Here is a 16,306-nt window from a genome sequence, read left to right as displayed (position 1 = left end):
GTATTTACAGTTTTACAGTTAGCAGATACAGAACTGTGTGCATTATGTGGTTTTATTTTTACTTACAGAAGTTAGCTCTTTTATTCACACTTAAAACCAAGATAAGGGCTTTTAAAATAACATTCTAAAACATGATCGCTTCATAATGTAAATGTAAAAAGTGGTAAGACGGAGCACAGAGGTTGGTCCTTTGAGATGTAATAGCATATATAATAGCGCAGTAAAGTGCAGGAGGCGGAGCTTCAGCTTTCTGGGCTCAGGTAAGGGCACACCACACACACCTGGGCGATGTCATCATACTCGTACGTTCTTTTTAGGAAGGTATCGGTGAGCCTCAGGCCGGATATGCTCTGAAATTATAAAAAAATATTTCGAGTTCAGAACAAAGCACGGGTATATAGACATAATGCAAGTGCATCTCAAAAAATTTGAATATCATTGAAAAGTTACATTATTTCAGTAATTCAGTTCAAAATGTGAAACTCCTATATTATATAGACGTATTAAACACAAAGTGATCTATTTTAGTGACCGAGTTTATTTCTTTTATTGTTGATGATTATTGCTTACAGCCAATGAAAACTCAAAAAATTAATTATTATGGAAGGCCAATTGGTACTTTTGGCAGTGTGCAAAGTCCTGCTGAAAATTAAAATCTGCATCTCCATAAAAGTTGTCAGCAGAGGGAAGTACGAAGTGCTGTAAGATTTTCTGGGAAAACACTACACTGACTTTATTATTTTCACTTGAAAACATTATGGGTGACCCTTCTTTACAATGTTACTGAGCATTTACAGCATCAAAGGGATTGAAAACATTTAATAAGAAATTAGAAATAATAAGGAATAAAATAGTAAAAAGAATTACTCATTTTAAATCAACATTTGATATATATATATATATATATATATATATATATATATATATATATATATATATATATATATTATAAAATGAATAATAATGAGCAAAGAACATAAACATAAGAATAATAAAATAATAATACATAAATACAATGAATAACATTAACATTTTAAATAAGAAAAAGATAAACTAATTAAAAAAATAATAATTTAAAACGATCACAGGCTTTCTGGTGGTGACCAACAGTGGATCAACACCAGCAGATGACATGACTCTCCAAATCATCACTGATTATCAGTAAATTTTACATTTCATTTGTAAATCAAGGGAGCAGAGTCTGGAGGAAGAGTGAAGAGACACACAGTCCAAACTGCTTGAGGTCTAGTGTGAAGTTTCCACCAATCAGTGATGGTTTGGAGAGACATGTCATCTGCTGGTGTTGATCCACTGTGTTTTATTATCAAGTCTAAAGTCAGTGCAGTGTTTTTCCACAAAATAAGAAATAAACACTTAAAATATATCACTCTTTTTGTAATATATCTATATAATATATGAGTTTCACATTTTGAACTGATTGACTGAAAATAAGTATATTTTATGCTAAACACACGCCAACATCAGCAAAATAAAACCATCAGTATGGCTGATGTGGTTAAGGTTGTTACCTGCAGGCCCTGGACAGAGGACAGGAGTTTAAGGGGGATGGAGAGCGAGGCACTGGGGCACAGTTTGCCCAGCTGTCTGCCAGACACCCCACACCAGTGCACTGACCGGGTATTGCACATCTCCAGCAGCAAGTCCATGGTTCTCTCACTGAGAAACACATGAACACACCGTGAATCTACTCAAGAGAAAACCAACGTGTACGATCCATCGATGGTAAATTAAACAGTCATACCTGCAATTAGTGATTTTACAGGTGATGTCAAAAGGTTCTTCGAGGTTGACTGTGTCTGGAATGTACTCCAGCGAGAGCCGCACGTCCCCGTAACCAGGAGCCTGAAGGATTGGAATAAAGAGAAACAGCCGCAGGAGTAAACCAGCACACCAGTATGTTTTATATATAAATGTAAAAGTACAGGGGTTGGACAATGAAACTGAAACACCTGGTTTTAGACCACAATAATTTATTGTGGTGACGGACAGTTCTGGTGGAAACAGGAGAGTTGAGGTGCACATTGAATTCTGCAGTGATTTTATGATTTTTGGATACAATCCGGGTAAGCACCTGAACATCCCTTTCAGACAGCTTTCTCTTGCGTCCACAGTTAATCCAGTTGGATGTGGTTGGTCCTTCTTGGTGGTACGCTGACATTTCCCTGGATACCGTGGCTCTTGATGCATCACAAAGACTTGCTGTCAAGTCTTTTGTCCTCTTTTGACTCTGGTATTTCACCCATAATGTTGTGTGCATTGCAATATTTGAGCAAAACTGTGCTCTTACCCTGCTAATTGAACCTTCACAATCTGCTCTTACTGGTGCAATGTGTAACTAATGAAGATTGGCCACCAGGCTGCTCCAATTTAGCCATGAAACCTCACACACTAAAATGACAGGTGTTTCAGTTTCATTGTCCAACCCCTGTATGTTTTCCTATAAGATGTACCATACAGTACCATTCTCTGCAGCTGGCTCGTCTGTAGACGTCCTCTCTCCCCGAGGTTGGTTTTCCAAACAATGTCCAGTTTGCCTATTACAGTCACGCCTTTAATCACCCCAGCCTTCTCAGCAAACTCCGGCTTAGGCTTCAGGCAGTACAGGTACTGCCGTGTGTCCATCGGCTGTAGATACGACATCTTCCCGAAGGTAGATTCACTGCAATTAGTGAAAATAAGGTATTAAAGAGTCAAATTAATCCTTTTAGTGTATTAAACCAAGCACGTCAGTCGACCTGTTATTACTTAATTTAAGGAAAGTGCAACCCTGAGAACCATTCTCCACAATTTAGCTAGGGTTAGCTAAACTGAGACTTCGCCTCTGCAGCATTGCCGACTAGCATCACAGCACAGCGTGCTCGGAGGAAAGCGCAGTGACTCGGTTCTGATACATCAGCTCACAGACAAACGCTGTGTGCTGATCGACATCACCCTTTGGAGTGATGAGGGGAAAGAGCACCATCTACCCACCCAGAGAGAGCAAGGCCTTTTAGGGCTCTGGCAGCTGATGGCAAGCTGCATGACCAGGATTCAAGCCAGCAAGGATTCAAACCAGCGATCTCCTAATCATAATGGCAGAGCTTAGATTGCTGGACCACTCGGCCCCCATAAACAGTGCCAGTGCCCTCAGGATTCTACCAATGAAGTGTGTAGCTATTTTGAGCTTGATGATGGTGTAAAAATTGGATATCTTTGTATTGGCAGTGATATGCCCCTATAACTAGCATTTTAAGCCTGTTGGAAGCATTGGCTTAAAATTATGTATTTGGGAATGCTGGGGGTGAATGGATGTTTTGCTACAACCCAAGTCTCAAATACTGTGTGGTCCAGGACTAGGCTAAATCCCTGTCTGGGAAACTGTTCTTTATAGGATTTTCATTATTCAGATAAGACACGCAATCAGACCAGCCTTTACCTCTCCTTTCCCGAAGTCACAGTGTTGAGTTCAGAGACGTTGTACATCATGGAAGGTTCCAGAGACACTTTCTCCATGAACATTGGAGACGTGGTGATGTTCTGAATCTGCGCCTCCAGGAAAACCTCATCTGTCTGCAGGAGGTAAAACTCATCTTAGCTGGTCTGGACAGTTGTGCAACACAGAGATATTAATCATAACTGCTTCATTTGGCCTCCCGCAGATTTTGAACGTCAGGCAGATTCATCGTTGAGGTTTGGGGCACCATGTTCTGGTGGGTTATGTAAAAAATCCAGTGTGAAATTAAAGCCTCACAGAGAAAGACGGGTATCGCTTTCTATGAAAGCCAAAACCAGTCCAGCCTCTACACAGCATCCCTGTGATGCTGGAGGCCCAAATGTGCATTAAAGAAAATGCAATAAAGTCTTTCCTTTGAATTTTCAGACATCAAAATCAAGTTTCAGGCCACAATAAAGCAGCTGAAGCCCTGTTAATGTCAGAGAGATGGATTAGTATGAACTGCACTGGACAGGCATTACCAGCTGAGGTTAGTTCATGCCTGCAGTTTGTAAAAGTCTGTAGAAGAGCTGAGAATAAAAATCAGACCTTTGAGAGAAGTGTTATTATTCCAGCATAAAAGCACAATTTCAGGCCAAGCACAATCAACCAGTGAAAAGGAAAGAAAATCAATGTACTTTATTAAAAAAATCTTTAAAGATTCAAATCCTATACATCCTGCACAAATTACTATTAAATTATCAATTCTGTTTATTCTGCTTTTTCTCTATATTCTTGTATATTCGGAGTTAAAAATGTTAAAAGGGAAACAAAGTCATTCAATGTGTTTTGATGTGAAACAGCTTTACAGAGGTTCTGATTTCTTTACAGTGGTACTGATGAAACAGCATCAGCTGCAAAGTCCTGTAACACAATTCTACACTGCCTTGTAAAAGGATTTACACTCCGCATGATGATGCTGCCACCACCATGCTTCACAGAGGGTTAAGTACAGCCTCAGATAACAATCTGAATTTCATTACAGTTTCGTTCTGACACAGCATAGGGGGTTGAGTACTAATGCAAACAGCATTTTATTCACAAAAAATAATAATATTTCAAGAATACACTACTGTAACAAAATAAAACATTTTGATATGATATATGACACAAACCCTAACTGAAATATTAAAAAATACAAGAATTTTATCAGATTTGAAACAGAAGTCAATGATCCAGAATGTCATGATACTAATATTGCACTCCATATATCGCCATATATCCAGGATTAAAGTAAAATTAATGAGACTGGACAGATATAATCTGTCTCTAGTAGCTACATAATGGGAAATAGAACAGTATGAATTTTTGGATAAAAACAGCAAAAAAGAAATACCCTGATGTGATAATTAGAGGTGGGGGATATAGCACAATATTTCAGGGTATGATATTGCTCAAAATATTCAATATATACACGATATGGCACACCCCTGCTCTACATTTAAAATATAAATGAAAGTTAGATTGTTAAAACCTGTATGAATTTTCAATTTTGATTAGTGCTGAATCTCTAAATCCCTATATTTTAGGGCCCAAACTTTAAAACTATCAAAAATACTATCAGGCATCTGAGAGCAAACTCCTTCAAAATTTTACTCTTTTTATTTTATTTTATTATTTTTTTTTTACATAAAGAATGCATTGGTTTCACATCAATCCACAATGAATGATCCATCTGCATATGAACAATTTTCTTATATGCAAATATTATGTTCCTAGAAAGCATAAATATCATTCTATGAAATAACAACAAGCTCCTTTTGACTGATCTACACTCATCTATAATGCAATAAATAAATATCTACTGTTGATTAAGTATGAGGACATTTTGAGGACATTCACCCAATTAACCAACATTAAGCATTCTGCATTGCTGCACTGATTTGATGGTAAACCCACTGTTGTTGATTAATGAGCACACCCAGTTTACAGAAGTCAGGTTTAGCCCTTTACCCAGTCCAGCTGATTTAGTTCTATAGCCACACGACTGCATTTATAAAGATCAGACAGCGAGAGAGCAGAAGCACAGAGAGATGAAAAAAAGAGAAAACAACAAAAAACTTCTCAAGAAACTGTCCAAACTGTGCAATACGTCTAATTTGTCTTTCAGTTCACGTTCCGGACATTTCTTGAGGATTTCTGTTGTTTTCCCTTTGCATGTTTTATTGGCTCCACAGAGGGGAAAAAAGGAAATTAATTAGGCTGCAAAAAATGATAACTTGGCAATGAGAAAGGAAAGCAATTACCACAGAACTGAGGTCACTCTAATGGAGAAAATAAAACACAAAAATTAGGAATGTGAGGGTTACATGCTTAAGAAAATGCAAATGTCAAAATGTGTCCTTCAAGCATGATAACTGATAAATATACCGTTAAAATAAAAACAAAAACTGCTAACAATGCTATGATAGTACAACCCCAAATCAAAAAAGTTATACACTGTATAAACTCCAAGATATTTCATGTTTTGTCTGCAAAACCTATTTTTTTTTTTTTCATTTTATTTCTCATTTTATTTCCTTTTCTCCATTGGCTCAGCCAACAAAACCCCGGAATAGATTTTTACTTTTTACTGGACCTGGACTACTCACCTCTATGTAAGTTACTAGGTTTACATAGGATCTCCGGTGGATTTGGCGTTTTACAGAGACTTTAAGACTGGTTCAGTTGCTGAACTGTAGCAGGGCATTACACATGTTGTAAAGTAACATATGACATTGCAGAGACTATTATTTGTGTAAACAAAAAATTCTTTATTTTAAAACGTTTCTAATGGTTCTCCGCCTTGCTGGTGTTGCAGTGCTGTTAGCCAATCAGAGGCGATATGTTTGCATGTATGAATATTCATGAGCAACTGACCTATCGTTTCTCCCCGCCAACTCCTCCACAGGACTTAAGCAACATTATACCGGATCACCAGAGCATTTTTTTTCACATAATCCAGCTCACGTTATTCTTTTAATATCATTTATTAAAATGTTTAAATGACTAAAAAAATATTTTAGCAGACAAAACATCAAATATCTTGGGTCCATACTGTCTGCATTCGAATATAAATCAACGTAAATGTGAATAATTGCATTTTCCAAACTGTAACAACTTTTTTTCTGAGTTGAAGTTGTAGTAATGAAACAAAACCACCAACCATTACAAAGCAAAATATAATGCAAGAATAAATAAAATTACTAAAATGAAATTCTACAAGCACAGCTGTTCTACAGATACATTTATGGACTGTAACTGGAGCATAAATGTAGGTTTAATGGGGTGTCAACAGAACAGAAAATGAAATACATGTGCACAGGAGCAGAAGTGATACTAAAAGCATTTAGAATTGACAATTTTTTGCATGGATACTTACGAGATACAATAACTAGATACTTGATAAAGACTTAAGACATAAACCCAATCTTACCTCAGCATTGTAGAATTTGGTCTTCACATCCAGAGGCTTCAAAACCTGGTTTAAAATAGAATTCAGACTAAACGATGAGCTGATCTCTGATTCATGCTCCTTTGAATCCATATAAAAGTCACACTGTTGCTTATTCTTAAAACAAATACAACAATTTGTATACAGTTTATTTAAAAGCTTGTGTTACTGCAGCCCTGAACAGTGTGTGTGATCTGATCCAGCGGTCTTTCCTTGGTTTTGTAAAGCAGTCAGAGGATTTGTGTAAAATGTGAAGCACTGGTGTTAATTACGTCCAGCTCAGACATCACCCTGCGACATTGTTTAAGAGAGAGCTACGGGCCTCTGAGCTATTGTCTGTAGTTTATAGAATAAAACAACAATGTTCTATTCTATAAACTACAGACAATATTTCTCCCAAATTCCAAATAAAAACATTGTCATTTAGAGCATTTATTTGCAGAAAATGAGAAACGGCTAAAATAACAAAAAAGACGCAAAAAGCTTTCAGACCTCAGATAATGCAAAGAAAACACATTCATATTCATAAAGTTTTAAGAGTTCAGAAATCAATATTTGGTGGATAACCCTGTTTTTTTAATCACAGTATTCATCCATCTTGGCATGTTCTCCTCCACCAGTCTTACACACTGCTTTTGGATAACTTCATGCCTTTACTCCTAGTGCAAAAATTCAAGCAGTTCAGCTTGGTTTGATGGCTTATGATCATCCATCTTCCTCTTAATTATATTCCAGAGCTGTACAGGCCACTGTATTATTGTCGCTTTACTAAAACAATCCCAAAATTGACTTTTTGTGTAAGTCATCTCCTCATGATGCTGCGCGGCCACCTGTGGTAAAATCTCCTACACCCTCAGCTGATCAGATCTGGATTTAATTCTACCCATTTAGGATAATTAACTATGTAGTAAATAGTGTGACTTAAGCTCATTTATTATACCCAAGTCAAAATAAAATGAAACTTAGGCTATTTTAATATCTTTCTATGACTTGGCTCCCTCAATGAACTGATCTCGTCCCCAATCAGTAAGTGATGAGATTTTTCTGTAATATAAAGTTTACTTCTTATTAATAAAGGCTAAAGGCTATAAATAATGCATAGTGGTCTAGTCTTTTTATTGAGTTTTGCATTTTTTAGTCTGCATTTTAGTCAGGAAAAATGGCTAAATAAAGCTAGCTGTAAATTCTCTACAATTTGTGGCTGTTAAAATGTTCAAATGTTAACTGTTCTTAGTCTTTTCTATCAATATTTTCTACATTATAAAAAAGCAAATCTTTTAGGAAGGTGTTATTTTACTTCATATTTCTCTCATAAATACACAAGAAAGTTGAATAGAAAAAAACAATGCACATACCTGAAATTTGAAAAACTTCCTAAAGTACAGTTTGTCCCCAGACTGTGTGGTGTAGCTGACTGCACAAACCAGACTGCAAAAAAAAACATTATTAGAGCATCTGTTTCTGTTTGGAGAGGAGCACATTATCTTTAATTTTTCTTAAATTTTATATTTTTTGAGATTTTTCCAATTTTCCCCCCAAATTAGCTAGGCTGATTGTCCCACCCAATCACTGGTGAAGCCTAGTACATGCCTCCTCTGACATATGTGAAGTCAGACTCCTCTTTTCCAACTGCTGCTGACGTTTCAGAAAAACACAGAGTTACTGTGTTTTTCTCCGAGCCCTGTGATGCTACTTGGCAGTTTGAAAAAAGAGGCGGAGTCTGACTTCACATGTATCTTTTTTTGAGCTAGCTACTACTTGAGATATGACTTAGAGATCGAATTGAACTGAAAAACTAAATGAACATTTATCCTTTTTTCCTAACCTGAAAAAGCCTTAACAGTAGAAATAAACCTAAATAGTTTATGTCTGTATCGGAGGAGGCATGTGCTAGTCTTCACTCTCCTGGTGTTGGGGCATCACTAGGGATAGATAGAGTACTAATGAGTGGGTTGGGTAATTGGCCTTGTAAATTGGGGAGAAAATGGGATAAAAATGAGAAAATCTTAGAATTTAAGCTGGGCAGAGAACAGTTTTGGTCAATCAACAATAGACCACTGAAGTCGTGCGTCATTCTGTAGTCCTCATGTGGCCTCCGTGTCTAAGCGTTTTTCCCTATGAGAAAAATGAATGGGATTTTCAAAAACCCGCCTCTATTACATTATGTGGTAAATAAATCTGTTCAGAACCCTGTATGTTTTATTCTGTGTACATTTCACTCCTGAACATCACTGGATCCTCTGAATTTCGAGATTGTTTAAGAGTCGCAATGAGAAAAATGCTAACTTTAAGCTAATGCTACAGCGGAGTGAACTGACCTCCCAGCCTAGCTGCAGAGATCAGCAGGGGACTCTTTTCGGCGCAACACCGGCGAAAACTCCGGCCGTAAGTTAGGAGCATATTACACACAGCTGATCCAACTAATGAACTAACTGCCCGTACTGAGGAGAGCTGAGAGTGTCACAGCATAAAATCACTAAAACAGGTCAGTGGTACTGCAGAACCAGCTGTTTCATCTGTGAAGAAACATAATAATCCAAAACGTGATCTGACCGGAGTTCGCTGTTGTTGTGCAGAATCCAGTCCGGGGTCATATTCAGCCGAGGTGCTGTGACGTCAGTTAAGCATTAGCTTAAAGTTATCATTTTTCTAATTACTACCCTTAAACGATCTCGAAATTCAGAGGATCCAGTGATACTTAGAAGGTAAATGTAAACAGAATAAAACGTACAGGGTTCTGAACATATTTATTTACCACAGAATGTGACAGAGGCAAGTTTTTGAAAAGCCCATTCAAATTCCCTATTTGCTTGAACCGCTTAGACCCAGAACCCCAAATATGGGCATAAACAACATGGCGCCGACTACAAAATGACGAAAAGACTTCAGTGGTCTATAGCTGAAAGTTTTGCAGGGTTTTAATGGTTAATTAAACACAGCAGGTGCTGTAGAGCACGGGTTCTAAAACTGTGGTTGGAACAGCGTCTGGTATTCCTGATAGGTTTATTACTTAGGGATTTAAAGTATTACTTACAAATGTTGTTACTATTTATTACAGTGTTACAACTCGTCTTACATGTGTGTTCCGATCTCCTTGACTTCGTGATGAATTACATCATCGATGCAGCACTCGGGTTTGAGCTCTGAGACGGCCGAGTTGGACGCAGACAGGTTTAACCTCTGAGAGCTGGTCTGCAGGTCGGCCTGCCCACAGAAAAGCCCAGTTAGTCATTTGATTTGCATCACAATACAGAAAATTACAATGAAATATACTGCCATACTGTAAGTAAGACACTATGCTGCCATTGGTAGAATAAAACTTTAGAGAAAAACTGACACAGTATAAAACCACACTGAGTACAAGAAAAGTTTATCCAATCAGAACAGTGTGATCTATCAACAGAGTAGAACACTATTGCTATCTAGTGGGCGGGGCTTAAAAACAATACTAAACAGCCCACTGTCTGCACCAATCTTTACATGTAAACTAATCATTTAAAATCAACAGTGTGTTTAAAAAATAGATATAGATACTTTGGTATATAAATATTTGCACCCCTACCTATCAATTTAAAAAACTGACTGGAAGAAAATTCTCCCACTCCTCCATGCAGCATTCTTTCAGGCTGTGTGATGTTTAAGGAGTTTCCGATAAGCAAATCACAGCCAAACCAACACAGCCTTTAATTTTCTATTTCTTTTTTTAAACTAGTACTTTGTGATAGGACTTCACGATCAAATTGAACTGAATATATAAAATTTAACATTTCCTAACCTGAAAAAACCCTTAACAGAAGAAATAAACCTAAACAATTGATGTGTGCAAGAATATCAATTAAAGGTTCTAAATATTGATTTTGATTAAATTTTAATGAATTTCCCAGCCCAATTTTAACCGATTCCTTGTTTTATTCTATGCAGTGTCTTGGGTCATTGTCATGTGGCATGATCCAGCTCTATTTCCGCTTCACTTCACACACCTTTCAGTGCCTATTTGATAGCCTTTATATACAGGCATATCGCAATCAATACTGCGGTATCCACGGCTTTACCTTTACTAGAATGTCTTTGACCACTTGGTTGCTGTCATTGTGCACGCTGATGTAACTGGAGAAGGTCTCGCCAAGGAAAATATTTCTGTGCAGAAAGAGAGAGAGTGCACACACTGGATTATTAGGTCACTTTGAGCAGCTGAAATAGACGCTGCAGGCAAGAGCAGCTTCGGAATACGAGGACAGACTGAAAGGGGTTAGACGTAGATACAGAGGAAGTCTGGGCTAGACTAAAACACAGAGCGAGAGGATTTCACAGCAAACTCTCCACAGATCTGACCCAAAACTAAAGCTTTAAATGACACTCAGGATGAATCACCCCATCAATACTGGTCTATTAAAAGAGGCTGCAACTTCTCTCATGATCTAAGGGTTTTAATAGAAAATTATTAGAGTATATTATGATGGACTGTGTAAAATAAGATGTATACACCATCCCACATCCCGCATGTACTGCAAAACTACTATAATCATTACAATTATTATTATTGACTGTAAATGGCTTCATCTTGTTGTGTTATTGAGGAGTGGAGAATCTGTCTCATAAAATCAGAAATTAGTCTCTAAGGTAAACTAACATCAATAATTTACTTTCTTAGAGAAATGTAGAGTTAGTGTGCTCTCATTCCATGAACTAAATAATAAATATGGCATTAATTATTTTCAATGTAACAATTTGAACAATGTAATGCTACAATTTGAATATAAGATTCTAAAATATAATATTATATTGGTTAAATCTACTTAATTCAACCAAGGCTATGATGTTATGTTGACACTAGCTAGACATTTAATGCGTTTTGTGCAAATACAAATGATAATATTGTAATGCACAAAAAAGGTTTGTAAACACATTTCATGTAACAATGTGTCCTGCAAATCATCAGGACATGTGTTTCTTTTTATTCATAATAATTATTGCGGCGAGGGATTGTGTACACCATTTGGACAAAATATTGGGAAACCTGCTCACTCACGGTAAATCAGGAGATTTATTAAGAAGGTTCATCTGTTTTTGTCCCTATAAGCCATTGAGGATTTTCTAGAGTTTTAAGCATTTTTGTGAGAATAAAATGCCTGCTGTATTAGAAGGAAAACATGGTGACACTCCTGTTCCTTACTAGTGTTGCATAATGTGCCCCTTATAATCCGGTCCACCTTAGGTATGAAAATAGACCAGAAAACAGACGTTTATTGATAGTGCACCTTATAGTCCGGGGGCCTTATAGTGCGAAAAATACGGTAATCAAAATTATAGACAGAAAAAATAAACATTTTAGTGTTCAAATGTTCAAATTTAAAAAGAAGTTGTACATTTCACTTTTGAGCAATAAACCAATCATCTTCACTTTAATATAATGTCTAAAACAATAAACGGTAAAACCTTTTACCCAAAATTCTGTGGTAGTGTCAGCATCTCCCCGAGCATCAAAGTCTCCGCCCCTTTAATAGTAGATGGATCTTCCCTCATGAGTCGACTGAACAGATCACCTGAAGACAAATGGAGGTTAAGTTAAATATGATCTGGAGTCACAGCAATACACTCACAACAGAGTCCAAATCTTTATCTGATTTATGATTCAGAACTGTGACCTAAGAAGGCCAGAACCTGAGCCTGATTTATAGCAGTGGAAAAGATACAGCTCTTACATTCAGAGAATTTCATGTCTGATCAGCGGCCAACCCTGCGGAGCTGTGCCCAGCGAGTGGCAGGCTGACATAGTTAAACTGTATAGTATGGCAGAGTCATCTGATACCAAGTCAAAGGCAAGGCCTGGACAAATTACGACTTTTACAGGTTACAGTATACGTTTAGCAGAAGTCTGCAATGACTAAATTAAAGAAAACAGGAGAAGGCAGAGAATGAGACAAGGCTGGCATCTACACCACTCCATTCACTTTATCTTTCTGCTCTCAGGTTCTCCTCATTCATCTTGATTAATAGTGGAATATGCTCCACTCTCATTTTGCCCCCTCATATAAATATAGGGCCTACGAAGAAGTGTCGTGATGACATATGGCTCTGGAGCGGTGCCGTTAATGGCTGAATATTGTGTTTCGGAGGTGCTGGACTGTGGCAAGAGGGAAAACAAACATTATAAATTCTTGTTGGGTCTGCAGGTTATATTCTGGGCTACAGTCATGCCACAGATTTCATTCCAATTTCGCTAACAGGCAATAAAAGTAGTTAAGAGTGGGTGTCAAATATAAAAAGATAAATATGTCAGACCTCCTAACTGTTATGAAATCACTTAATGAAATCTTAATTTGTGGAGATAGTGGCTCCTTCTGCTTGTCTTCATTGTCTTCATTATTTTGTTTCATTAATAATATTAATCTCACCTGAGTGTATATTATATATATTATATTACACAATATTGACCTGCTTTTGTTGGAGTAATTGTCTCTACTGTTAAGGGAAGGCCAGAATTGCTCCACAGCTTAATGCTAGGTGCCAATAAGATCATTTTTATCTGCTTCAGAGAGTCCTATTCTATTGGTAATCCTTCACAACACAGACTAGACAAGCTGTGTTTGTGCATTTGCACATTTGTGTCACTAATGGGTGCAACTTTATTAATTTATTAATTAATTCAAGGGTTAGCTAATCTGCCTCAGTTGTGCCTATATTAGCATTAAAGTCCCTGGCTCTTTAATGCAAGGGATTTTAAGAGAACACTTTAATTCTAATGGAAAAGTGTGAGGACAATAAAATAGTTTAAATGAACCAAACAATAGAGTTATTGTTGTTTCTTTTGTTTACCTGGAAGGTCTCTGTCTTCACACGTCACAGGCATATTAGTGAACAGTGTCGGTTTTGTCAGTCGCATCACTAGTAAAAAGAAAAATGCACATATTAATAGTAATAATGAGCACCTATGTACTGATGTTGACTTTGTAAGGTATATTCATATAGGAGCACTGTAGCTCTATTATAACAGACTGTAGTAAATATGTTTCTCTGCATACTTTAATTACTATCCTTCTTTTACCCTGTACTGTCAGGACCCCACACTGCAGTTACACTGATATATGGTGGTGATACAAATGGATCAGACACAGCAGCAGTGCTGCTGTAGTTTGTAAACTACAATATGTGGGCAGTGTCCTCTAAGAACTGACAAAGGACTAGAAGATAATCAACAGAGCTTCTGTCTCTGACTTAACTTTATCTACAAGGTGGAGAATCTTGACACTGTAGGAGTGTCTAATACAATGGAGGACAGTGAGTGTTCAAAACACTGTGTTTAAAAACTCCAGTGTTTGATCCACTCATACATCAGCCCTATACGAGCTGTTCTGTGGTGGTCCTGTGGGTTCCTTACTAGTAAACAACAGGGTGAACGAATGGAGGTGAACAAAGTGGACCGATTTGGCCAGTAGAGCTGATACAATGGACAGAACGTGTAAACATATGGGTTTAATGTAATGGCCATTTACAGTACATATTTGTATTAATTGTTTTAAGTAAATATAAGTAAAAATGATAAGTAAAATTAAAACATAAATAAAAACAGGTCATTTGCTTCTTAAAGTGCCTAAATGAAACTATTCTCAATGAAAAGCACATTTAAAAGTATCGATATACAACACATCCCTCTTAAAAAGCTTTTCTCTATTGTTTCCTTAAAAACACAGTAAACGCCACCTTATTCAGACTTTAATACTCATGAATATGCTTCATATTATTGTACTATACAGTATTACTATACAGTATCTACAGTTGTGTTTAAAAACTTCCCTGCTGACATCACAATTAGGCGTTAGCTTCTTGTACAAATTCTCCAATCCACCTTAAATAGTCCAGAGGTTACACACTGGTGCATGCAAGACCCTGCTCTGACCCGAATACAAATACTGCAGATTTAAGGTGGACCGGGCAGTTAGAAAACCAGGCCGGACTCTCAGCGCTTTCCACACTAAAGCTGTGGTTCTGAGCAGACCGGTGCTGCGAATTTTAAAGCAGCAGCTGGAGATGAGCCTTAAGATGCAGTCGGTGAGATAATGGAGCAGACAGAGAGCGGAATCTGTACCTTTTAGAGCCAAAAGATGCTCCTGTTTTGCCTGATTCACATCCATTTTGTTTGATAGTAAACCGGACTGACGTTTCCCCTGCATCAGCTGACGACGGAGCGCAGATAGGGACAAAACGCGTTTTACATTAAAGCAGCACAGGATGTTTTTATCTAGCGATAATTTCAGAAAGACATTGCTACAATTTCTTATGTAATATCATATTTGAGTAGTATTGTAAAGTGTATACCGTGGAGAAAATTGTGGTCTTTAACTTTAGAATATTTACTTTCCAAAAACGTGAGAGAAATTGAACTGAAATTAATACATAAAAATACCCCCCTGAATCTTTGATATTGAAAGTTTGATATTGAAATTAACATGCTCTTTTTTGTAAGAGGGCTTCGTTTTGGCAATGTATATACAGCAGAAAGTTTTGTTCTGAACTATTACAAATTCTGAGGATTTTTATTTTCTTTTACTTGTATTTACCTCTGAGAAATCCATTAGTGATAAGTTTTTTTATGATCAAACATTATTCCTTGTTTTTTAAGTTTGGTGAGTATATAAATATATTACTAAACATGGGGACTAAACCCCTTAACATTTGTTGATCTTTGTTGCCTCTGGACATACATTTTACATATGCTTATGTTAAAAGTTTGTATTGACATAATGAAGAGAAACATGCAAAATAATGTCTATAAAATATATATTATCTAAAAAAATATATCGAAAAAAGTTAAAGAATATATAAAAGAGACGACCTATTTACAAATGTGCACATATCACTATTAGACAAATAGAAATAATGTATCATAATACCACGAGAATACTAAATAAACGTGCATATATTTGTCATAAGGTCACCCAAAACAATGTGAAACACTGGTGAAGAGCATGACAAGACACATGAAAGCCATAATTAATAATTCGTGTTATTCCACCAAATATTGATTTCTGAACTCTTCTTGAGTTGAAACATCAGTATTGTTGTTTCTAAATAAATATGAACTTGTTCTATTTCTGAAACACTGCATCCTTTTCATTACGTTTATCTTTATTTTATTTTGACTTTCATTTTCTGCAAATAAATGCTCTTAATAACCATATTTTTATTTGGAATTTGGGAGAAACGTTGTCGGCAGTTTATAGATTAAAACAACAATTCATTCATTTTACTCAATATATACCTATAAATAGTAAAATCAGAAAAGTGACCAGTCCCAGCATCCTAGCTTCACATATGTTCCATGAAAGAGCATTAACTTATATAAATTGTTTTTTTTTTTAAACAAAACACTATTAATAGTG

The 16,306-nt window shown here is 36.6% G+C and overlaps 1 protein-coding gene across 2 annotated transcripts; it reads right to left on the bottom strand.

The window, feature by feature from the left end:
* Window positions 1–34: 34 nt before the first annotated feature.
* On the bottom strand, window positions 35–15,107 carry trappc13 (trafficking protein particle complex subunit 13). Of its 2 annotated transcripts, XM_007255012.4 has the most exons (13): window positions 15,013–15,107; window positions 13,743–13,811; window positions 12,370–12,469; window positions 10,979–11,063; window positions 10,003–10,130; window positions 8,282–8,354; window positions 6,909–6,953; window positions 5,740–5,757; window positions 3,437–3,570; window positions 2,482–2,680; window positions 1,763–1,863; window positions 1,530–1,677; window positions 35–350 (listed from the first exon to the last, which is right to left on the bottom strand). In XM_007255012.4, the coding sequence occupies exons 1-13, from the start codon at window positions 15,095–15,097 to the stop codon at window positions 243–245; spliced, it is 1,293 nt and encodes a 430-aa protein (XP_007255074.3). In that variant the 5' UTR covers window positions 15,098–15,107; the 3' UTR covers window positions 35–242. The 2 variants fall into 2 exon arrangements, with proteins under 2 accessions (XP_007255074.3, XP_007255075.3); XM_007255013.4 differs by lacking the exon at window positions 5,740–5,757.
* Window positions 15,108–16,306: the final 1,199 nt, after the last annotated feature.

The sequence above is a fragment of the Astyanax mexicanus genome, chromosome 20 (genome assembly GCF_023375975.1).
Source record: "Astyanax mexicanus isolate ESR-SI-001 chromosome 20, AstMex3_surface, whole genome shotgun sequence".
NCBI lineage: Eukaryota > Metazoa > Chordata > Actinopteri > Characiformes > Acestrorhamphidae > Astyanax > Astyanax mexicanus.
Note: the sequence above shows the minus strand (reverse complement) of the source record. Positions and strands in the feature narration are given on the sequence as shown.